General features: G+C 39.2%; 1 protein-coding gene across 4 annotated transcripts in view; it reads left to right on the top strand.

Annotated features, from left to right (window-relative positions):
• Positions 1 to 25,436, top strand: part of SLC44A5 (solute carrier family 44 member 5) — a 127,190-nt gene that overhangs the window by 49,744 nt on the left and 52,010 nt on the right. For 2 of the 4 annotated variants that reach the window (XM_064516380.1, XM_064516378.1), the window contains exon 2: positions 20,485 to 20,533. In XM_064516380.1, coding sequence (XP_064372450.1) covers positions 20,485 to 20,533 — 49 coding nt within the window. Of the gene's footprint in view, positions 1 to 5,265; positions 5,377 to 6,444; positions 6,540 to 20,484; positions 20,534 to 25,436 lie in introns of those variants that run through there. The other 2 variants (XM_064516381.1, XM_064516379.1) reach the window with 2 other exon arrangements.

Genomic DNA, 25,436 nt, shown 5'->3' with positions numbered 1-25,436 from the left:
CAGAGAGAGAATGAATTCACACCAGTCTAATGCGGTAGCAAGTATATAGCACCATGAAGAATTGTTCCCCATAGGTGTGTAGCTTATTGGGGAAAGTATTGCAACATACATTAATAAAAACCTGCCTGTTCTGGTTGTTACTACTAGTTTCTCTATTTCCTGTTCGGCCAGTTGATCAAAAACCTGTTGCAAAATGTTTTGCTTAGGAATATGAGTGAGTCAGTGTTTTCATATGATAGAACAAACCGTTTTTTCATTGCTATTAACAGTTTTCCTCTACATTACTACTACCAATGCAATCCAAGCCACCAGTTAGATCATTCTGAAGCTTCTACTTCTGGGAACTTCTAATATGATGAACAGTAAGAGTACTTATGGCAGCTGGTGGAAAAACCTAACTTCTATGTACAGCATAATAGGATTTTTTTGGTTAAAACATTAAAAGAAAGGAAAAACTACCTTTTTATTAGAACGAATTAACTTATTGGTCAGGCTGTATGTCACATATTAAGTAATACTGGAGTAGGGACAGGATTCCTGGCTGATCCACTATCAGCTACCCAAACGTATGCATAATTGCCTTCTTTCTGACCCAGTAACTCTTGAAGCTACATAGAGTGCCTTTCCATTCACACACGAGGGAATGACTTCCAGCCTACTGTCCTGCGGCGTGGGACTGAATTTAGATCTCTTGCATCGTGAGCAAGGGCTATTTGTTTAGTGGGAGAGAGGCACCAGCATCTCTTCTGGCATCTGTGTTTTTAAAGAAGGAATGGCTTGGTTTTTTGTGTTTTGTTTTTTGTTTTTATTAAAACTCCAGGGAAGGATACAGGGCTGTGAATTTGCCCAGAATTACGTACCCAGGTACCTATATAGGAAAGCACTATCCTGCAAGATGTACTTTTTCTTCAGTGTTTTTCTACTAGGTAGTTAATCACTCCCTGCTTCAGTGTGCAGGATGCGACTGTCTTGTTTGGACAAGACAACTCTCCATGTTGTTAGATAGCCTAAGAGACATAGAGCTGTGGATTACACTGCAAGAGTCCAGAGTCTCTTTCTCAGGCCTGACTTTACTTGCCTAGTATCTCCACATCTTTGTTAGTTGTTTTTCTATTTCTCAGGTTTAATATTGGCATACTTCTAATTACTTGAACAAAACTATTTACTCCAGTAGAGGGAAACAGCACAGACAACTACAACCCCAATAGCTTATTAATAAAGGTGTTTTCCTCTCAAAAGCCATACCTTTTCCAGCCTCAGACACATGTAATTGCTGACCAAACACCAGGAAAGAAACTCTTAAGAAATGAATAGTTATTTAAGTAGAAATAGTATTTTCTTAGAGTTGAGCAATACATTGCTGGCAACATGCCACGTTAGTGTATGTGTGTTTAGCATTGTCTGTTCAAGGCCTTCTGTTACTGCACTATAAATTTATTTTGACAGCTGGAAAAAGATATATGTGGTTCAAGACTGCAGGGCAAGATTTAACAAGACAGCCTTTGACAGCTGTAAACTAAGCCAGGAGCTTAGTAGAACCACAGACACTTGGCTTCTCTGCTTGTTTTGTTCCTTTTGCCTAAGCATAACAAAGTAGCAGGAAGTCTAGCCTTGGCAGGCGGTTAATTATGAGAGTACAGTCAATGGTTAATATTTTAGGAAAGATCAATTTACATCTTCCTCTTTTTTTTACATATTTTTACAGATACTGATTATGCTAAGTAATTTGGTAAATATGACACTGTTGCAATGTTCAGTAATAGCAAAGTGGGCTTGGCTTCATATCACATGCATCACTTGTGAACTACAGTATGAGATAATTCTTGGTTTTGTTATTGTATACTACCAAGTAATAAGGTTGACTTATAAACGCTTCATTTTTGTTGTTACAGCATGTAGTTCAGCCGTGTTTTGTAAAATTATCGTAGGAAGGCATGTACAAGTGTACACTTGTACATTACAGAATTCTACAATTGCTGTTTTAATTATATTCCACAGAAAATCAAAACTTCATAGGGTCCAGGATCACCACGCAGGGATTCTGTTGTCAGCAGGTGGCTAAAAGGAGAGGTGGCTAGCTTATATTTAAAACAGCTTGAGGCTGCTGGATTCACATAGTAACTGCAGTGCTTGTACTTCCTTTTAATAAGCAGGCATTCTGGTACCTAAAGCAACAATGCTCAGACATTTTAGCTCTGACTTACTTGTTTCTGCAAGTCTGCCTCTCTTATTTTTCATACCTTTACTATACCTTCATAACATGCACCCTCCTATGTTCTGACCCTTCTTCATGCCTAAGGATGCATTCCAGGTCCCCACTGGTGTCCCAGTATAGTCCAGTCCCTCAACAGAAATGCTCAACCTCTTCTATGCTCCACTTCTTGAAACCTCACTGCCCTGCCGTAACACACATGTCCCTGTCGTTGCCCATTCCATCTTCCTGCCTGGTCAGGAGCTTTCTTTCCTAGAGGGAAGGCTGACCTGGACCCCTTCCGATCTGGTTCAGTCTTCCTCTTTGTCAAAGCTCTGTTCCATCTCCGTCTCCTGCGTAGGGCCTGGCCGTCCAGGAGTCCTGGAACTGACAAAGGAGGAATGGCCTGGATTCCATGAGGGATGGTGGGTAAACAGAGGAGAAAGCAGGGATTCAGGGCAAGGTGGCTTTGCAGGATACAAAGCTTTCCAAATAGTAAGGTGGGAAAGCCGAGCTAGCCCTTTCCCCTGAGCTGTATGTTGGGATCCAAAACAGTGGAGTAGAATAGGATGGGCTAAGCCCTTCCTTCCTGAGTCCATGCTCACAGAGTCCAGTTTAACCCAGGAAAGAAGCAGTGCTGGGAGCAATGGTCTTGCACCTCTAACATACCTCCTTGCATGCTCCTCCCTCTTGGCTGAAAGCTTCTGATCTAGAGCAAACACACTGGTATTTCAGAACTCTCTGCTTTGTACATTTTATTTTCCTCACCCACAGCAAAATACAGCAAAAAGTTTAGCCTAATTTTATTATTTTGTGCAATACAGAAATACGAAAGGTGCATTTTATTAAGAAAATAATTTCCTTGAGTTCATATGCACATGAATAACCAAGCAAGAACTGACCAATTCCAATTACACTTCATGCAGAAAAAAAATGCATGAAAATTATCTGGAAAGAGCATGAGTGATGTGCTGTAGGTTTATGATGCTTGTGCTTTAGTAAGTGGTGACACCCTCTAGGAACAACTGTCCATTTGACAAGAATGAAGATCTGATGGGCATCAGACAGTTTATATTTTAGATTTAGCTGTGACAGGGTAAATCTTATTTTACTTACTTGTATGACTTTTGCTCTGAGAGAGCTGGTCACATGTGTGTAGAAGAAGAAAGATTTGGCCAGCTGTGATCAGTAAAGACTATTTTCTTTCAAAACCACACAAGCTACAAAAGCACAGTAATTACTAGCAATGCAATACTTTTTCTCCAGTTAGCAAATCATCAGTGTATCATGGAAAGAGCAGAGAATGGTGCTTGCACAAGTGGTGTTCAGACATTTTATTCCATATCAAGTTAAAATCACTAGTTTCTCTCTGAGAGCTACCTATGTAATATTTTGTAAACACTAGACTAAAACATGCAGTGCAATTCTAGCTATATAGCTGAATTATTATACTGTGATATGTGGACTTTCTACTTGGTAGGAATGTTTGCAGAAAAGTGGGTTTTGTTGCTACTTTTAGTTGGAAACTCATACTCAGATCCTAGTCCATAACTCTGTCAGTAGTGTCTGTGTTCTGAAAGCAATGCCAAAAACTGTGTGGCTTTTTTATTTTTCTGGTTTTCCTTTTTTTAAATAAAATTAATAAAAACCTTCCCACTGTCAGTATTTATTTTTCCCTAGGTGCTTAACTGACAGATAATTCATACTCCAATTAAACGAAAAAATATCTTTTAAAGAAGAGATGAATAATAATGAGACTCATACACTGATATTTGAATTTCATTTAAAAGTGTATCTTTAAGTACTACTCATACAAGTGTATAAACGTGTAAACTATCTTTGTGAATGAACATGTGGACACACAGATGTTGTAGATACCCACAAAAGCTATTTACCTTATATTTAAGAATAATATATACTTTTGTTCTTCAAGGCCAAGAACTTTAAAGCATATTACATCCAAAAGACCTGATTCTTTACTGTGTGTATTGGTGTAAGAGCTGGCTACAGAATGCTCTAATGCTAATCAAAAGATACAGACTAAATTAGAAGTAATGCCTGTGAATTCACTAAAGTTTCATCGGTGAAAAAGAAATCTGAAACTCTTTATATATTAAAATGAAGTATCTTAATTATGAAATGCTTAGGGCTGTGATCTGCACATAATGCCTAGTCTACCACGAAGGTGAAAATACAGCTGAGACACCTAATCACTCTAATCCTCATTAGCATTTACCTTACCACTACCGCAGCTCCTCTACTCCTCAAACTGGTAGAAATAGAAACCTTCTGAAGTCCATTACAGGTTAAATTGGCATTCATTATAGAAATGCTTGTGGTCAAGTACATGACCTGTAATTAACTTACAGTTGCAAAAAATGTTGTAGCAGCAGCAAAAATAATGAAGTGAAATAAATCATGAAATTTCATCTGTTACATAAAATTTTGGAAAGTCATTTATTTGAAAGTATCTGAACATAATGTCTATTTATATTTTTGTATACTGTTCATATTTTTATAATAGGGGTTCAAATGTTAACAGTTATCCACGTAAAGAAAAGTTTTGCACCCTTGGCATCTCTTTATTTTCTTTTTTTTTGTGCTAGTCAATACTTTTCCCTTCCTAAAGAATGTTGTTTTCCCCACACTGTCCTTTATGTCCCTGATTTCACATTTGTATCAGGCAGCCATGTAGTAATACTATAATAAAAAATAAATCTGTTGGTTTTGTGAAGTATGCCTGACTTTTTTACCTTATTTCATGTTTTCAGTTGTATTAACTTCCATCAGATATTTTACAACAGGTATCCAGAGCAGACATTTCTCTTTCTTCTTATATAATACAGGTTAACCAGAGCTCTAAGACAGAGTCATTCCTGTTTCTACTGACTTTCACAGTATTCGACTGGCTAGGAGTAGGTAGGCAGGGCACTGAGTGATATTTTCCTGTTAACAGAAAGCCCTTCCTACTTTGTCAATTTTATTCTGATTGGAGAAGCTCATGCCACGCAAGCAGATTTATTTTAAAACCTATTTAAGTAGTATTTTTGTGTATCTAAGCTTGCTGGGGAAAGTGTGCTACCAGCACAGGAGCCTATAGTTAATAGCTCACACAGACAGCTTGCTAAAGTGATCAGTAAACAGCAACATGGATGGAGATGAAGGAAACTACTATGGAAAATACGGTAATTTACCTGCCTTCTTTTTTTCTTACAGAAAAATAATAATTCGTAAGGGCCTGATCTAAATCTCATTTGTTTCAGTTGGATTCTTTCAGTTGACTTTATGGACTTGGATCCAGCCCCAAATGGTTTTTAATGACTTCTTTGTTATTAGCAATATCCTGATTTTTTTCCAGCTTGACATTTGCAAATTTATTTAAATGACAGATCAAAGGTAGACTTGGTATATATATTACTGATTTTTATTGTAGATAAACAATTTATGTTTTTAACTACTGCAGTAATAAAGTGCAACAGTTAATTTCATTTGCTATCAGAATTGGTAAATAAATTATCATATGAAATATTTATTGTAATGGTATTATAACTGAACATACAAAAGTTTCCTATTATAAAACAGTGTGTGAAATATATCCATCTGTCTGGTCTGTGAAGAGTGAGAATTATCTCAATTTTTAATCCTAGCAAGCAAATGACTTAGTAATTATCCAATAGCACTGACTTCTTCCCTTATGCCTTCCAAATTTGTAAAGCTCAGCATTTGCTTTCTAATTTATTGTTTCAGTTTGGATAGTTAAGGAAGTGGTTTGCTTTTACCAGGGGCTACTTAAATACTAACATCTCTAATCCCGGCCCTCTTTACCCCCCAAGACCCTCCTCCATTTTGAAAGAATGGTAGTAATTAAGTGGGGGATTCGATACCTAATTTGGAAAAAGGAAAATGAAACAAACAACACTTTTCTTTTTTTTGTTGCTCCATGAAACTATAATCACAGTTGCTGTATTCATGTTTTGGTAAGGAATTTTCCAGTGATGCTACACAATACTTTTGTCTGTGAGTTTTAGTATATATTTAACTTGGAATATAGTTAGTTTTTCTTACATAAACTGTCATATTCTGTAATGGATTTATGTCAGAGCTGAGTGACAGTGGAAGACAGTTCGAGCACTGTTACATTGTCCTGCACCACAATAAGCATAACGACTTCTAGCAGTGAGGAACAGTTCTTGGAGGAAGTCTGCAGCAGTGGAACAATTTTACTGCTTTTGATGAATGTTACTATCTCACAGCATCCCTGTGTTTGCTTGATGGAGAAGAAAATCTCCATTTGAATCAGAGGAGGAACCTCAAGAGATCCATTTGGCAATGCCTGTGCTGAGGGATGGTAAGCTTTCCTATTCTGTTCCCAACAGGTGTTTGTCTAATCCATCCTTAATAGCGTCCAGTGAAGGAGATTCAGAATTGCTTGCAAAACCTGTTCCAGTATTTAACTGCCTGTGTGCTCAGAAAGGTTCCTAATGCCTAAGCTAAGCCACCTTTACTGTAAATTAAGTTATTATCTTCTCTTACTGATTGGGGAAGCTGAGAACAATTGATCACTGTATTTCTTACAAGATATTTGAAGAGTGTTGTTTTGCCTCCCCTGCCTTCATCAGTCTTTCAAGTTTACATTCATTTACTGCCTTTTGCAAACATCTTAGCATCTTGCTTTTTTAATCAATCCTACTCTCTCCAGTTTGTGCACATCTTCTGAAATTCTAGTGCCATGATCTAGAAATAGTTTTTCAGCTGAGGCCTTACTTGTCCCAAGCAGAAGGTAAAGTGGCTTCCTGGGTTATGCCGTTCTTCTTGAATGAGATACACTTTTCTTGCAACTGCATCACTTTACTGGCTCATACTCTGCTTGTAGTCTGCCATAATCCTTTAAGGTTCTTTCCATCAGTATTGCTGTTGAGGCAATTATTCTACATGGATTTATGAACAGAGTTTGTCTTTTCATTGTAATTTTGGTATATTTCTTCAATTTATGAAAATCACCTTGAATTGATAAATTGCTTATCAAAATTCTTTCTCCATAAGTATTGTAACACTTTTCACCTGCACATTTTCAAAGTGTTCATTCCACTTGATTGTTGAAGTTGTTAAGGAATATATTGAATAGCCCTGGATAAAGAATTGGTTCCTCCAGAACTTGACTTGTAGTATTTCCCCTCATGAACTACAGATAATGTCTTTTGAAGAAAATAGTCTCACCAGTTGTGCAATCAGCAAATTCTACCACTAGCTGGTATTCTTGAACCTGCTCTTCACCTAGTCTCGCTTTTCTAGAATTGATGCTTTTTGTGCCTATTGGTGTGACTACTGGTGTCATTGCATACTTCAGTCTTGATTGTTCCATCAGTTACTGTATTTTCCTTTATCTTATTATGTGGTGATGGTGTAGAGCCTTTTTGTTGCCTTTTATGTTTCTTACTAATTACAGCTTATTTGTGCCTTAGTTTTTCCTACTTTGCATATGCACACACATCTGTGTATACTCCTACTTAGCTGTGTACCCTTATATTCACTCATTGCATTTATGTTGTGGGGTTTTTTGTTATTGTTTTCTAATTTTTGAGCCATTAAAGGGCTCTTGATGCAGCCATATTGCTTTAAGGTTCATATTTTTCTTCAACATTAGAATAATATGCCATTGCATCTTTAGTATAGCTTCTTGCAGTAACTGACAACTCATTTTTATCCTTAAAACCCTCTACCATCAATCAGCTCTCAGTTTGCTGAATTCTACTTTGATGAAGTATTGCTCTTACTTTGCTGTTTTCACTCCTTTTTCTTAAATCAGGAATTCTTCTGTTTCAGTGCTGTTTTTTTTCCCCCAAATTACTTTTTTCTTTTAGACTGTCAACCAGTCAAAATCAAATCCAAAATAGCTACTGCATGGATCTCCCTTCATCTCAAAACTGTTTACTGTGGACAGTAAGTAGTTCTCAGTACTTTCCAGAATCTTATTCAGTTGTCTGTATCTGTCTATATCTGTCATTGTTTTGTCTACAGCTGTGCAAAAAGCACATTACATTTTTGCACTATTTTCAGGCCTTATTTTTCTGGATGCTTCTCTTGTTTGTAGAAAACCTCACTCGTCTCTTCCTGACTTGATGGTCTGTAGTAAAGTCTTACCACTGTGCAGTTGCTGTTTGACTACTCACTTATCATCACCTAGAGACATTCAGCACATCCGCTTTTCTCTTTTATGGAATTTAGCACAAAGGTCTTCAGTCCTTATAATCCTGCTATATTTTGTTCCCTACATTCTTCTTGAGCAAGTTTTTCTTTCAGTACTCATGTCTTGAAAGATATCCCACTGTATGTGTATGATGATGATTCAGTCATAATTTGTGTAATGAAACTTGGATCTACACTTTGGCACGAAAATTAAGAGCCTAATCATTGACATTCCTGCTGTTAGTGGAGTAATAGGCACGTCTCAAATAGATGAATCTCACCCAAGGTACGATTTGTCCTCTGGAGATGCTTGTCAGGATACTTGTCTGTCAGCTTTGCTTGCCTGTAGAAGATGGAGGATGACTAGCCACCTATGTTCCAGGAGTTAAATAGGGTGAACCTGGGCATAAGAGTTTGCTCTTGTTTATTCCTCAGATTCCTGGCATTTGTGTGTAAGCCTCTCCAGAGATTTTGGAAAACGTTCTTTCAGTCTTACTTTCCTGACTCCCATGACTTTTCTGTTATATCGGCCATGCAAAACAGAAAGGGGAAGTAAGAACCCAAATACCTCTCCAGATTCCTTATGCTTGGCGGGGGTATGTGTAGACAGGGAGTAGGTGGTGTGCTGAATGTTAGTAATCCTCAACTAAATTATGAACAATGTAGATTCTCTCTCAGCTCTGAATCCTTCAAATGCTTTTGAATGAATGAGCTAATTTCACATACACAGTAATGGGACAGAGCTTACTACTAACATCCAAGAGTGAGATTTTGGGATTTTAATGGATGATTAAGTGAAAATATTTGCCCCAGAGAGCAAACAGACTGTAAGAAGGAATTATTAGGAAAGAACAGAGATCAAATAAGAAAAAAAATTACATGATTGTATAAATCACAGCCAATATTCACTGTAAATAACCTGTGCAGTTCTGGCCCTTCCTTCCCCAGTGATACATAGTAGCACTTAAAAAGGTACAGAAAAGGAATATAAGCATGACCAAAGATATGGAATGGCTTATGTACAAGGAACAACTAAATAAACTAGAATTCTTGACTCTGGAAGATAGACAAGTAAGGGGGAATATGAAAAACCTGTAAAACATTGAATAGCATGGCATGCTACCATACAGGTATAAGCTAACTGATGGCAAGCTTAAAACAAACGAAAGGAGGTGGCATTGCAGATTCTAAAAGTTCATGTGAGTTAAATATAGATTTATCAAATTAATGAGAAAAAAATTCATTCACAATTATTAAAAGTCACTACCTTTTGTTCAGGAAGGTGCTGAATTGCAAATCTTGTTAATGTCAGTGAGAATTCTGGGGAAATACCACTATGTTTGCCTTGATTTTTATACGACTCAGGTATCCACTATGGCTCTTTGTTAAATACAGGATATGGTCCAGTGGATCTTTCTTGTGATCTGGTGTGGCTGTTCTTACATGTTAAACTTGAGTCCTGTATAAGCAATGAACAAAGGCTCATTTCAGTATGCCTTATGGCCAGAGTTTGTCATTAGATAGTAATATTACAGACTCTAAATTAAACTAGAGAGAAGTTATTTTTCACATAATTATTTTGTAGAAATTGTTGTACAGAAAGGTTCTTCAAAGAAATGGTTTTGGCCCAGCAAAAGGTATTATGTTTATAATACACTTGCTTTCTGGACCATGGTGGGTTTCTGTAACCTATGTGACAGCGTAACTTACATTCTCTACTCTCTGGCATTGCTGTCACACATCACTCCTCCGAAGTTTTAGCTCTGCCAACCTCTTCTGTGTTAAAATATATTTATTTTAGGAGCTTGGTGAGGTGGAGCTGAACACCTCAAATAAAAGGCAAATAGAATTGTAGGATCTACTTGTTTATTGTACTGGTCTGTGCATATTTTGATAAGGTTTTTCTGATATAAACCTGGAACAAAGTCTAGCATTTAGTTAATAAGTAAATTCTGCTTTTGAGAAGTTATTGAATTCTTCTCTTATTGAGCAAAACAAGTATTTTCTCTTTGGACTGAGGAAAGTGGAGGCTAGAAACACCCTTTAATGCCATTATCTTCACAAGAAGACATCCTTAAGTAGGCAGTAAGACAGCACTCTGAAGCAGTCATTTGTATTGTAGTATTGGAATTCTAAATGAAGAAGTAATTTTTCATTGCACAAAAACTGGTTCAGTAAATCACCGTAATTGCTGAACTTCACAATGTCCTAAAAAGCTAGCTTCAAAAGCAAAAATCCAAATCCTAATCTGTTGAATGAATGTTTGTTTCTGCCATTACAGTAGCATTAGAAAACACTGCCACTTCTATTAATTTTTTGTATCTTCCTAATTTGACAGCAGTTATTCAAGCCATGAGATTTGTCCGAGCCCTGAGTGCATTAATGGGTCCTGATGGCCTTGACCAGCCTCACCTGGGGCCTCCACCCATACCCTTTGCCCATGGGCCTGGGAGTCCCATTTAAGCTCAAGCCTAGGCCTGTCCTTGCCTGAGCACTGTTACAGGAATACTGGTCTTTGTGCCTGGGCCTGGCCATGGACCCTGACCTGCAGACTACTTCCCAGCTTGACCTCAGACCTGTCTTATCACTGTGGACCTGCTTGGTGATCACTGGACTGTGTCTGACCTGGACTGTCCTTACAACACCTCATCCTCACCTGTGGCCTGGCTTGACCTTGGACCTGCCTCATCCCTGTGGGCTGGCCTGATGATCTGGGCTTCTGGTTGAACCTGGCTACCATCTCTGGGTCTGCCCTGCTTACCTCGCTCAGGTACTAGGGCTGGGCCCTGGCCTTTCCTGTGTAGGAACTGGTGTTTCAACTGTAGGACCCTAGTTCTGTCAATAATCTCAGCCACTGTTCCATGTATGAGAAGATGGAACTGGTGTATCATTGTACCTTGCTTGCTGTGTCTATTTTTCTGGGCTTAAGGCTCAAATTTCTTCACACTAGGACATGTGGTGGGTGCATCTACTTGGGAGCTAGAGAAAAGATACGAAATGTGTGCTTTGCAGCACTGCACCTCCTCTCTGGCTCTGGAGGAGCTGGTGCAGTTACTACTACCTGTGCAGCTACCAGAGTAATGTAAGTGCCGCTGTCATGGTGGTGGAACGGGACAATGATAGATGAGGATTAACGGGGGTTTGGTCCTTTCTGGCTCCCATGTATACCTGCCATCTCTAGCTGTTCACATACTGCCTACATAACTTCCTCCCCCTATACCTCATCTGAGTGCTTGACACCTGGAAAATGGTTTGGAACCAGGCATCTGTGCAAGAGCTGTTTCTGCAACTGACAAAGAGCTAGCTTAGCCTAGGAGTCCATTCGGAAGTATTAGTGCTACCTTTGCACCAATAGAGGGGTGGCTTTTGAAAGACAGTGCTTATACAGGCAGAAAAGTAAAACTCCTACTTCCAAAAATCCCATCAGTATAGCACTCTAAACAAAGTGGAGCTTATTGAAATAGGGTTCTTCCCCATTTAGTTGTTCTCTTAAACACCTAAATGAACTTGTATCAAAAAAAGTTTCTGATGTGAAGTTGGCCTTAAAGTCCAGTGTCATATAGACAGACCTCTTAGAGAAAAGAGCTGTAACTCATATGGTACCTTCTTCAGTAGGAAGAGGCATTTGCTCCTTTGCGTTACTAACTTCATGTGTGTTGGGTATTTATAGATCAATAATACTGTATGTGCCAGCCGTTAATTGCTTTTGTGGGGTAACATTGTTTTATTACCTGATGCTGCAGGTAGTGACCCACCTCCCTCTCTAATGGGGAAAGTGGATAGTCTGTTACAGGAGATATTTCTAGATCATTTCCATCGAGACTATGCTTTATGGATGCTTCATAAATGCAGACAATATGATTGCAAGGGTTTTAATGACAAGCTGATGGAATCATAGGTACCCCAGCATTATTGGGTGACAAAATATTGTAAATAGTGGGGAAGCGAGAAACAAATGCTTGCATGTTGTCTGACACTATATATCCCAATTAAATTTTGACTTTGTCTTTATTACCTTCAAAACCCAAGCTGGAAGTATGAATTTTGCAGTCAGGATGTATTTGCCAAATGCAAATACACTTTCTGTGTGTGGTTGTGTGCGCGGTGTTTTCTAAGATGGAGGCCATGCTTATGGAAAGTGCTGAGACTGTCTATGAGCAACACTTGCAGCATACTGCTATGAGATACTGAAACAACTCAATAAAATGCTTTCAAAGGAAAACATAAAGGTAGAAGATTCTATATGTCTGAATCTGATGACTTGGAGAATGTGTAAAATCACAATCTCATGACATCTTATGATTAAGTACCACATGAAAAAAGGAGGGGGAAGAGAAGAGAAAATGTTTATCCAGAAACATATTTAGGGCTAGCTGTACAGCTGGTGGAAATAGTCACGATTGCACTGACTACAGCATTGTAACAGATGTATGACTATTTTTATGACTAGTTTTCTTTTTTTTCATTCAGTAGTTAAAATCATGCAGGCAAACACACTGATCTGGGGCACTGCTCGGACATGAAGCTGCTCCTTAGTTATTTGGTGTTAACAGAAGACTGGTGTCTCTCATACCAGTATAATTGTCACTGCTATTTACTACAAGGATGGCTTGGGTTTCATAATTGCCCTTATCACCTCCACTGTTGGTCATGGCAGCGAAATCCATCTGACAGTGATATTTCCTTCACGATGGAACTTCTGATCTTAGAGCTGCCTGCTAAAAAAGCCGTGTCTAGTGAAAATATTGCTGGGAGTGCAGTTGAGCCTATTTGAAATCAGTGGCTGCACTGGACACGTGAAGGTTGTGCATTCTTTCCTCTAATGTCTGTAGCGGAAACCGTGACACTTCTTGAGCTCTTTATATTGCATCTTTTCTGAACTGCAGTGAGAAGCAGAACTAATAATCTGGTTTAATTTGACTCCTGTCAGTAACCTGTAGAAATTAGGAGCTTGCTGGAAAGATATAATCACTGGCTGCAGAACTGTTCTGTGTACTCATGATAAATGGCCTCATCCCAATTATTTTTATTTAGCAGCTTTTTTTGTATATAAGTTCCAGTGGAATAACTTCTCAGATCTTCTCTAATAATGATAAAGAAGGTGATATAAGTGTGTAAGCTAAAAAATCATCTCCTTAGGGCTTTTTCTCTCAATAGTTTCCTATGTTATTGCCAATACATGACACCTGAAGGGGCAAAGTGATTTTTGCCTTTCAATGGATGACTAAAATGTCCTGGTTACTGAATAGCTTCCACTGGTAAAATTAAAACTCACTCCAAGTACCAGGTAGTATTACATTGCTAGTTATGAGAAACAGCATCTAAAATGAGATCAGATCTAGTCAGCTGAATTAAATGTTTGTTAGCAGAATGCAAATATGTAGAACTCTAATTGTTTAACTTTCTGTCCTCTCAACAGTGGATAGAGTCCACTTTTTTCCACTGGAAATTCTACATGAATACTTCAGCATGGAGTGTGTCCCTAAATAATAAATGACATTTTAATCATAACATTCTACTTAGTGTTATTGATGCATTATGATCTGTATTCAAATAATACCATGTTTCTCACCTCCAAATCCTCGGGGTATGTCTCCATGTTTTCCCACATGTGTTCTCACTTGTAGATCAATAGTGAGTCAGCTTTGCTTCTTTGGAAGAGTTGTAAAATTGCTTGTTCCCAAATCTTGGCCCCTGTGTACTTGAAGACTTCTGTACGTGTTTTTTGTCTGTCTGTCTCTCCCTGATGCAGCTGCAAGGTCTTCCACAAGGTTCCCTTTAAAAAAAGTGCATACTCCTCTTTCAGTAGCATGAATTAAAATGCAGATTGTTCCCATGTTTATTGTGGCGGTCTCCTTCATCTTGAGTATGTACTAGGCTGACAGCATTGGAAGATGTCACCATATAGTTGTAAGATTGGGATGGCTGGATATTTATGGGTAATACTCTGAGCTATGAAAATATTTTTCTGTTTCTCCTTTGAAAATTCCTAAACTTATTTAACAATTGCACAAAATACTGCGTAGATACTGATTGCTTTAAAGAAAAAAAAAGTCACCCTTTGTTTTCTTTCTTCATCAACAGACTGGGCCAGTGAGGTTTACCTCAGGGAAAGTTTGGTAGCAGAGATGCTAGGTTTGAACAGATAACAGAGAGATGATGAGATCTATTTTGTACTTGGAGTAAGAAAGATTGCACACTTATATCCAGATAACATCAAAGAAAGAGTAGACTGTAATGATTTGAGAGCAGTGTTGGCATTATGCCAGAGTAGTTGCAAGGAGAAAGAGCAGTAGTTCTCAGGAGGCCAGAATTCTAGCTAACTCTGTGCTTTTCATCCAAAAGAGTAACAAATATTTGCAAACAAAAACTACTTATTAGATATGCTCAGTTTTAAGTTACACTCCAAAGTGTCATTATATTCTCTTTCCAAACTCCCTACACAGATGTTTATATCTTTCTGTTGTGTTATGTATTCTGGGCTTGATCTTCAGCAGAAAATTGTGAATATTCTGTGGTGTGTGTTTTTTGCCCCCCCCCCCCCCCCAAAAAAAAAAAAAAAAGATTGGAACAAATGTCTTTAGCTGTAATTGACTTAGAGGATTACATACAGGATTGCATTAAAACATTAGGAGAATGTATCTGTGATGTGATCATTTAACTATGTGAAATGAGTGTTTCTAGTTATCCATATGAAGCAACATAGAGATGCACTGCACATCTAGATACATATATCTAGATATAAATGCGCTTATTGGTACTGGTTTATTTTTATGTGTATTTCATAGTTACAGTTATTTGATAGCCCTTTCAAATCCAAGGGACAGCTGTTTATGAACTGAAAGAAGAATGTAGCAACCTAGGATATATAGGCTAGAAACTTGTGCTGCAGCAGACAAGATAGAGAAGTTGCTCTGTCAGCATACCTGGTAAATATCCTCTTTTGACAAGAGGACTGTTATTCATCTCGCTCATGCTGGGACACCTTTCCCTTCCTCAGTTGTGCATGTTCTTCTGGATCCTCATCTATCCAATGCATCCATTACTGTCTCTTCTCATTATGGCTTCACTGAGTCTTCTAGTCAGAAGCGTTGTAATTTTGACTGTTATTCAGGTACCTTGTTCTGGGTATTCTGAAAGAAAAGACAAACTTCAAATTGACTGTAATAGCAGTAGAGCTGAAAATACCTCCAATTCTCAGTCTTATTGTAACCAATGTTTTAATCTCAAAATGAATTATGGTGCTTGTACAGCATTCAATCAATAGCTAATTAATTAATAACCAGTCTCCATTCTGATTTTGTATCTGTGTTAACCTTCATATCTTGGCTGTATGTTTAGTAGTAATGAAGCTGAAGTTCCTACCAAAGACAAATAGAGTTGCAATAGGTTGACTCCTTTTTTTACTCTCTTAAAGGGCTTAGTTTTGGGGGGAGGGGGAAGCAAGTTCTTCATAAAGGGAAGTATTGATGATCTTTTTATGTACTCCCTTAAAGACAAGTATCCCTTGCAGTATCTTTGGCCAGTATTTTATGCATCTGTATGTTGCATGAGTGTATGTATATAGTCCTGGCTGCTTAAAATGCAGAGCATGCCAAAGCCACTGCATAGCAGTGAACTCCAGGCCCTGCATAGCAAGTGACATTTCAGACCTCCAGGACTGCTTATGACCTAAACGGAAGTTACATGAGAGAGTGACTGACTCTCTGGGATTTGACAAAGCCCCCTTTCAAATTTAAGGAAGTCTATATTTAAAAAAAAAAAGTCTTTTTGGCAACATCAACTTCTGATGCCCAGACTGAGATAATTTAGCAAGAACCTAATGTTTCCTCTTTGAAACTCTGGCCCCTTCCAGGTCTCTATGAATAAGTGACTAAAAGCTGAGTCACTCAAATGTACTGGCTTGCCTTTTAAGCATATGTCCAGAGATTTCCTGTTACATCTTTGTCAGTTGAAGACATTCTACAGTATAGGCATGTAGGAGACAACTATTTGACACAAAACAGACTGATCTTTGGCATCTGTGTGGTTACTCAAAAAATACTGTTACACAATTAGAATGTGTAACTATCAGGGACACTGATCTGCTGAAAATCAGTGCCTCTGACTTACATTTTTTTTCTCCCTTTCTGCCAAGGCTGCTCATCATAGGAAACAAATTCTAGCTGTCATCATTGTAAGGAAACATCAGAAATCGCCTGGATTACATCCATTCTTGATTTATGAGTGGAGATTCGTCAGGTGAAAACTTGACCTATAATCCCTTTACCATTATTAGTTTGGAATACGGCCTGTGATCCCCATGTCTGGAAATGTTTTGGCATGTATGGAGCTTTAGGGATAGGAGTCTAATGAAACTTCTCATGTACAGAAAGTTCTTTGAATATGTAAGTATTTACAGGATTACAGCCTAAAGGGATTTTGGACTTAAAGTTGTCAGGTGAATCTGACAATAAAATTAATGGAGATTGTTATCAAGGTTTCACATGGTTTACACCAAAGTCCATATTAGAAATACAAAGCAGAGCTGTTATGTTCCAAACTTCTCTGAATTAAATGAAGGGTTGGGTTTTGCAAACACTGCTGCATTTGCAGATGTTAGATTAAAGCATGACTAAATGATACTGGATGGACTTTCAGATTAGACGAACAATACTGAGGGTGCCAACGTCTACCAGTCAAAGGAGAAGGGACAGAAAAGCCCCATCAACCATAAATGTTTGTCAAAGGGACTCTACAGACACCCTTACCTGCTGTGTGAACTGTACTTTATTTTTTGCTTCTGTTTTTTCATCCATGTGAAGCAGACTGTGAGCATGTGTGTGCTGCCTTGGGGATGTGCACATGGACGGGCACTGGCAGGAGCTCCCTCTGCCCACAGTCCTGCTAGCTGGGCTTGCGCCAGCTGGAAGTTGCATCGCTGCATCATACGTGCCATTAAGATTTTGAGAGAGTTAATAGACATGAATGAATTAGAAGCGAGTTAATGCTCCGAGGAAGTCTGTGACTATAGCATGTGGTACAAAACATGCCTCTCCTTTATGCATAGAAAATTACTGATATTCTAGAGTAAAACTCATGATTTTCAGTAGCAGAGGGAAGCAGGTTATTTTTAAGGTAGCTGCTCATGAAGGGGCTTGGGGGGGGTTGTGTGGGTGTGCACCATAGTGCTCTGTGGTGGCTGAGCTCAGACAAAGGGAGAAAGTCGAGTAGGGGGGGAGACGAAAGGAGAGGCCAAGTCATCTGGCAGGAAAGTCCTGATGGGAGGCACCCATTGGTTTCAATAGAAAACATCTTCTCCATTGCATGTTTTAATTATCACCTGATGAACTGAACACAAGAAATCTAGTTTTCATTATTGGTTTGTTGACTGGTTTATGTTCTCTTTATAAAGTATTGTCTGGCTAGTAAACTCTATGCGTTTTAGAAATTACGTTGTGGAAGCCTATCTCTTAAAATACTATTTTATTCCTCTGACAATCTGGAAGGATTTTGTTTATATTTAGGGGGAGTCAGGTGCACAAAGAGAAGAATGTTGTATTTATTCTAATACACAGAATGATTCCTGATACAAGAATACTAAGCCAATATAGTTTTGTAGAATACTAGAAGATCATAAACTCAATTGAAAACCTTTAAGGTTACTTTAGGTGTTCCTTTGCTCCCTTGAAGAATGTTCATTCTTGATTTCTTTTAAAGATTCAATTTTACAGACCCTCTGGGTCTTATATGTTAAAATAACACACATAGCTTCAATAAAAGCAAATTTCAACTTCAAGGGATTTGAGGAAAAGCATTTTATTTCAAACTTAAATTAGCAATTACAGTATTAGTAGTTCTCAAAATAAATACAATTTGAGATGAGGTAAAGTGCACTAAGCATTTTCTCTAAAGTATGAAACTAGAAGAAAATCATTTGGAACAGTGATTATTTTAAAGTAACTGGAAAAACATACCACCAAGAACTTTATTTTGTCCATATTTTAGTCAGTGATTTATAAGAAGTGTAAAGCTCGTAAGCCACTTTTTAATTTGTTAACAAACTGACACCTGTTCGCTGCTCAGAATGGCTGTGCTCTCTGAAGCAATTAGGAAACAGCTTACTGTACAAGTGTTTTTTGGCTTTTTTGTTTGTTTTTTTTTGTAAAGATCTTCTGTAAAACCAGGTATTACTTCCTGTTTGTTGGTATCATTTGCATCTTAAGTGGATGGTTTGTCTCAGGATTATTATTCTCAAGCTTGTGTATTAATCAAGATACAGCTACATATCTGACTAAAAGAAAATGCAGTTGCTGGTGAGCTTACCATGTTCTGTGCTGGTGCTGCTGACGACACTGTTCATCACGTACGATATAGCTTGGTCGTCTACTTGCTTGTGCAGAGCTTCCACAAGCACCTGAATGAGTGAGTTTATCTAAGGCTGTAAGGGCTAGGTGGCATAAGGGTGTGTTAGTGACAGGGTGCATTAGCAGAAGACCACAACCACTAAAACCTACTCGGCTCCTTTTTCAGGCTTCTCTTCCTTAGCATGCTCAAAATCAAGAATTTGTAGCAAACAAACTTATTTGGTGAAGCTACTAAATGTAGTGCTTCCTGATCAAAAGTAGCAGTAGAGAATATGATACCCCTATTATACTAGCATTGATAAATGTGTAAGATGCTGGGCAATAATAAATCTGACCCACAGAGAATCCTTCCTATCCTGCTTATAATCACAAAGTCATTGGGGTGATTGTGAGGTCTCCAGTGTGACCTCTGGCTCAGAGCAGAGTCACTACTGAATTCCTGCAGTCCCCAGCCATGGTTTGTCATCTGTTAACCCCCACGGAAGCAGGAGCAATGCTGAGCTGCAGTTAGCCCACTTTTGGGCTGTTATTCTTGTATCCTGCAACTCTGATGCCTGCAGTCTTGTAACCGAAGCAGTAGGAAGTAAAAATAATTCTGCAAGACTATAAATATAGAATCCCAGTTACGTTCAAGTCCAGACATGACTCTGAACCATTTGTTTAGAGGAGAAGTCAGCAGGGCTTAGCCTGCAGTTCCAGAGGGGTAGGGTCACTTACATGCTGCCTCATACACTTAGCCTATGGCTGCAGCACACAGTTCATCTCTCAAGTATCAGCAGCTTTCTGCTGTGAACAGTATGCATGGTGTTACGGCCCAGGATCGTAGAAATCCAGGTTCTGTGATTCCCTTGGGCTAAATTAAGGTGAAACGACACCAAACGATCCGTCACAGGCTTTATCCATTAACAGGGACTTAGAAACAACGTTAACTTGGAGGCAACCTGAACTTGTAAAGCGTAAATGGCCGGCGCGGGTCCCATTGAAATGTTTATAAGAAGAAACAAAGAGAGGAAGGAGCGAAAGACAGAAAAAGAGGCAGTCACCACCCTTGGGCCCCGCGGTGTCGACGCCGGCCGTGGCCATCCCCCGGCGCGGGCGCGCGCTCCACGGAGCCTGGGGCTGTGTCGGCTCTCGCCCGGGCTCGGGAGGCGCTTCCGCGCGTGCGCAGCCTGCCGGAACCTTCCAGAAACGGTCCTGGGGCTTCCGGGGTCCCGGAGGGCTCCGCCCCGCCGTGGCCACGCCAGGGCCAATCAGAACGCGGGGCCGTGGGCCCCGGCGCCCCTCCCCCGTCCCGAGCTGCCCAACTGCGCCGCCGCCGCCGGGTTCCAGAAGCTTCTCCCGCGCGTGAGGGGCCGCGCGCCGTGGTTCTTTGCAGGCTTCCTTTATGGTTTGCCACTGCCACGCAGAACTGGTTTGCAAAAATTCATCTTGTGACAGTGTTTGAGATGTTAACAACTCGCATGTCCTTAATGGTCTCTTACACGTGGGTACAAAGATGAGATGTACATTAAAGATGACTTACCCTGTGGTAATGGGAGCCCTCAAAGTTCTTAAGCTGGAGGGGGAAAAAACTTTGATCTTACCTACAGTTACTTTGTATTGGTGAATTACTGATATTGTTGGCATGAAATTATTTTAACAGACTTGGTTATAGGGCAATATAGGGAAGATGTTCTTAAAGGACTGCTTTTAACACCCCCTTCAGTATAGATTACATTTTTAATAAGGACTTATTTTTATACTATTTTATTTTAAATGCAGGTGAACCAAGGAAATTTGATCCAAAGTTCAGAGGACCCATTCATAACAGGTAAATATGTTAATTCAATCTATTTTACTCCTTAGTTTTGCAGTGAATAGAGAATTAAAAAAATTGTTGACAAAACCTTTCAATTTGATTCTGAATTTCTTTTTAGTCCAGAAGGCTATCCTTACCACCGTGAGGATATCTGGCTATTGGGAAATACATAACTGTTCTTCTGGGTTCTTCTGATCTGAATGCCATATTTAGAAGCCAGTGTAGTGCCTTCTGTATTACCTTGTGCTGATACGAGTTTGTTACCAGGTTTGAACCAGCCACAGTGGCTGTACCTTTACTGTTTGTGGTATTGGTATGTTCTGGGATCGTTTGGCCATGTGTCTTGTTTCTGCATGGTATTTAGGACCGGGACCCTGGCAAATTCTGTTCTTCTTGGCTGCTTCTTGGCTTTTCTGCTTCCTTAGTCTTCTCATCAAGGAACCTGTTTAGTTCTCTCTGGAGTAGGGCCTGGGTTTGCACCATCGCGTTTGTATTGTGGCTGGCCAAGAGGGTAATCCCTGGTAGCATTTAGGTAGTGCTTTTACAGTGAGAGCACTAATGCAAATCACTGGTAGTGATTTGGCTGCTGGAGAGACTCAGCCCTGGAGCCCTTACTCGAGTGAACAGTCCTTAATCCCATGAAGAGTGCCTGTGAAGTGAGTGGGACTACCTGTGACACAGAGAAGCGCGGAGTTAGATCCTAAAATACTGCAATCTGATCGTACTTTCTGGCAGCCTGTTCCTGTGTCTTTTCCCCCGTATGCCTGAGAAGCTGTGAAACTCTGGTGATGGTATACCAGGGTGAGGGAAAGATTGCCTTTGTTATGCTCAGGCCTGGGGCACAGACTAATGCAAAATTTGTAGAAATATCAGTGGGAGTTGACGATGCTCAATGTCGAGTAGCATCAGGCATTGATTACTTTTCGGCAGTTCTTGAGCAGTCATGAGGTTAGCTGATAATGCCTACTTGGACATATTTTTACTCTGTGGCATGGTAAGAATTGTTTTTACTTTGTGGCTTGCTGTTGCAAATGTGTAGTTGCTGTGACAATTTCAGCAGTTCCAGGTATGTATGTATGCTATTCTGATTGTACAGTCCACAGCAGCTTCTTAAAAATGAATGAAAACAACACATCACTGCTATATCACAGATGTTCAGTGCATTTTATAATGCTCTGGTAAGAAATGCAGTATTGGTATTTCTTTTGTTTCAGTCTCTCTCTCTCTAGCTTGATATTTATGTAATTCTACTTCTTTTTTCCTCCATTCTTTTCTTTGAAATATTCAGGAGTAATTGGATTGGGATGAGTGTCCTTTGTGGCTCCTCCTCTTCCCCCATGCTTGATTGGCTTTTGACAGTAATGATCTATGATGTCAAATTAACATCACTATCTTGCCGGATGCTGGAGCCATGTAATTTCTGAGTTTTCTCAGATGATGCACTTTTAAATGGTTTTGTCTATTTTCTAATGTGCTGAAATTGTTCCTTTTCTCTGACATCCCTCCCTAAAATAATCTATGTGCTGTGGTTGTATCTTGGATAATGGATCAAATCAGAGTATTGAACTGTTTGTCATATCACTTCTAGTGGCTGATGAAGATTCCTGAACACTGTGCTTTAATGGTCTTGGCCTGAGCTTAGGATTTGAGACCTGGCTCTTTCCTTGCTTTATGACTCCAGGCATGATGTTATGTATTTAGGTTGCTAATTAGAAGTAGTTTATTTAAGCACTACAGCTAATCTGTATCTAAGTTAGAGAGCGATAAACAGCTTAAGCCGTGTCCTATTCTCTCTGTATATATTGTCAACAGAAAGAATAATAGAAACACTTTAATGAAGCTAATAGTACTTCTTCACAAAGGAGATGAACACATTAATGATTATTAATGATTATGAAGTTCTCTTGTACAATCTTGATGAAAACGATACAAGATAAATGGACAATTTTTGCAAATTCAGCTCTTGATTTTTTTTTTCTTTTTTTCTGTGAACAGTTTGTTGAGACAGCAGGTTAAATGAGGCAAGGAGATGAACACCAAAGCTGGTTCCATGTAGTCACCACTGCCCAAGCAGCACCTGCCAGAACTCAGTGGCAACTGCTTGCAGTTGCTGTTGTGCAGCACTGAAACAACACAGATGTGACTTTCTGGGCTTTTTCATCATGCAGCGTGGTCCACCAGATAATCCTTCCAGAAGTGTAGTTCTGAGAGGTCTGAGCTCACTGTGTTGAAGCTGTTTCAAATTTATAGGGCGGGTTAGGTCAGATGTAACTTTGCTCCTGTGAGCTGTGTTCCAGGAATGCTTTTAAACTTGGGTGCAGTGCTATGCGAATGATGCTGTATCTGAGGTTAATAGTTCTTGTGAAACCTAGTGCAGGAGCCATGTTGAGTATGGCAGGGCCGTGAGCCTTAGGAATAGACCTTGCTGGACCAGAGCTCTCCGTGAAGCCCTTTGGGTATTAGTTCCACATTTCATAGCATATCTAACTGTACTAATGTAATCTTTCTTTTATTACCTGGGATAGGTCAACTCCTTTACTTCAGATAATACCATCAGAAGCTCTATGAAATAGATCAGTTTCCTAAGCATTAAGGGTATGGCTTCATTGTGCCATAGACCATAGGGCAGTGATACCTGAATTGGTGCTTGCTTTACAACCGGGTGCACCTGGGAGGTGCTGTAGTTATCCTGAATGTAGCATTGGATTAAAGCTGCCTTACTGGTTTTTGATTCAACCTACTGATTCTGCAAGATGTTGAAATGACTTGCCTGACCTCTTGGGAACATCAGCACAGCACTGTGCTGTACACTAGAGACATGCCCTTGAAGTAGTTTAAGATTTAAAAAAAAAAAAAAAGCAGTGAGCTGTTTTTTACTGTGTTTTTCCAGTTACTGAAATGGAATGATTAACAAAGCACAATCTTTCAATCAAATAAAGACTAGCTAGTTTCTATGAACAAAATGCCTTCTCAGAAGGTACTCCTGCAAGTTCAACAGGAGGAAAATGGGCCTCTGCCCTGAATTAGTTTCAGACTTTGGGGCTCCTCTGTAGGAGGAGAGACACTGGGAAGCTGAAAACATGCATTTTGCCCAAAGGGGTCCTTTTAAAAACAAAAAAACAAACAAACAAAAAAAAAGGTGTGTTAGGGCAGATCTGTTTGCATGCTTTGTCGTGATGTATGTGACTGTATATGGTGTGGGTGGGGAAACACCCCTCTTTACTTTCTGCTGGTGGAAATGATTGCCCTGCTCTTAACTTGACAATTAGTTTTCATTGACCAGGGAATAAGTTTGTCTTCATTTCTGAAGACTGGGAGGGGGAGCTTTTAAGTGTTAAGCCTCCAAATTGTATAGATCTGCTTTGAAAGACCTGGAAAAAGGTCACATCCCATCATTGCGGTTGCCGAAGCTGATGCCTTTTTTTTGCATGTGCCGTGGAGTAGAAATGATGTCTCCAAGTTGCTGAGCAGTTGTTCCAAGCAATTCCCCAAGCCACTGGAAGTCTGAAACTGAGAACTAAAAGCCAAGTCTTAATAATGGTGTGTATTACAGTTTATTAAGGAATATATTACTCCCACTATTTTAGTCAGGTAGGCCCTGACTGGGGTAAAAGGAACGGTCAGCTAGGCAATGTGTATGCTTTGCTAGTACCATTGCTCTCAAGAGTGTTGTATGTGGGGTTTGATTTGTTTCATGCAGAGCAGACATCCTTTTATTAAAAAGGATTAGAATGGAATGGCTGTGCTGACTGATGCTCAGAAAAAAAAGCTCATGCTAATCCAAAATGATGTCTTTTCTTGATATGGTTATTCCAACCTGCTCAGGTTATTCCATCCCCATTCTGCAGCTTTCAAGACCGTCTGCTTCTTTGTAGAACTATGTCATATGCTATGGAAATACTCACTGAAAAAAGTGGATTGTATCCAACCTAAAAGCCAGGGGGAGGTATCTATAAAACGCTTACTACTTTGTTACAAAACCTTCTGCCAGAACAATCTGACTTCCATTCATTTAATAGTGCTGCAGATGAAAACATGTATCTTACAATCTACTGAACCCACTAAGTGTTAAGTGAAGTGAAACTGTTCAGAAAGCATTGAAGAGACTATGGGCAACTGTTTAGTGTTTTTCAACTGTCAGTGTAACATAGTAAATGCTAGATTAGAATTTATTCTCTATGCTTAGTGAGAAGAATAAACAATAGAGAACCACCAATTATTTATCAGTTTTTCTTTCTCAGTAGAAAAGTTGCAACAGAAGTAAATTGCAGCCTTGTGATACTCACTTGAGCACACTCTGCTTTTCTACGTAAAATATATTTCTTCTTTTCTTTTCTTTTCTTACCTAAAGCTAATTGTTTTAGAAATAAATGGAAATGTTGGTTTAGGGAGTGTATCCTAATTTGACAATCATCTTTATCATCATCTTTATGGTATTGCCAGTGACACTTTGTGCATGCAGTGTGTGTAAAAATGAATTGAAGTGATAGTTTTGGAAATGTTATTCACTGCTGGTGTATGTGTATTGCTACTGCTGGTGTATGGGTATTACTACCAAAAAATACTTGTAAGATGTTAAATATTGTATCCATCCAGTGAATGAGCTCACAGGCTGTAGCAGTAGCCCTGCACTTACTCATTCAAGATGATGTAGCAGGAAATTCATTAGGTAAAACTTGTAGAAGAAAATAAAAGTCCCCGGTGCTCTCTGTCAATCTGAGCTGGAGATATATTCCTCCCTGACACCCAATCTGATGATCAGTTTATTCATATGAGCTAGGAAAGATTTATGATAATGATACCTGGCAACAACAAAAAAAATCTAGCATATCCTATGTAGATGATTTTAGGTCTATCCCATCTCCAATTCCTCAAAGGCAGAACTCCCTGCAGACCAACTTCCACTTCCCCCAGA

The sequence above is a fragment of the Dromaius novaehollandiae genome, chromosome 8 (assembly GCF_036370855.1).
Source record: "Dromaius novaehollandiae isolate bDroNov1 chromosome 8, bDroNov1.hap1, whole genome shotgun sequence".
Taxonomy (NCBI): domain Eukaryota; kingdom Metazoa; phylum Chordata; class Aves; order Casuariiformes; family Dromaiidae; genus Dromaius; species Dromaius novaehollandiae.
This window is presented reverse-complemented; position numbering and strand designations above follow the sequence as displayed.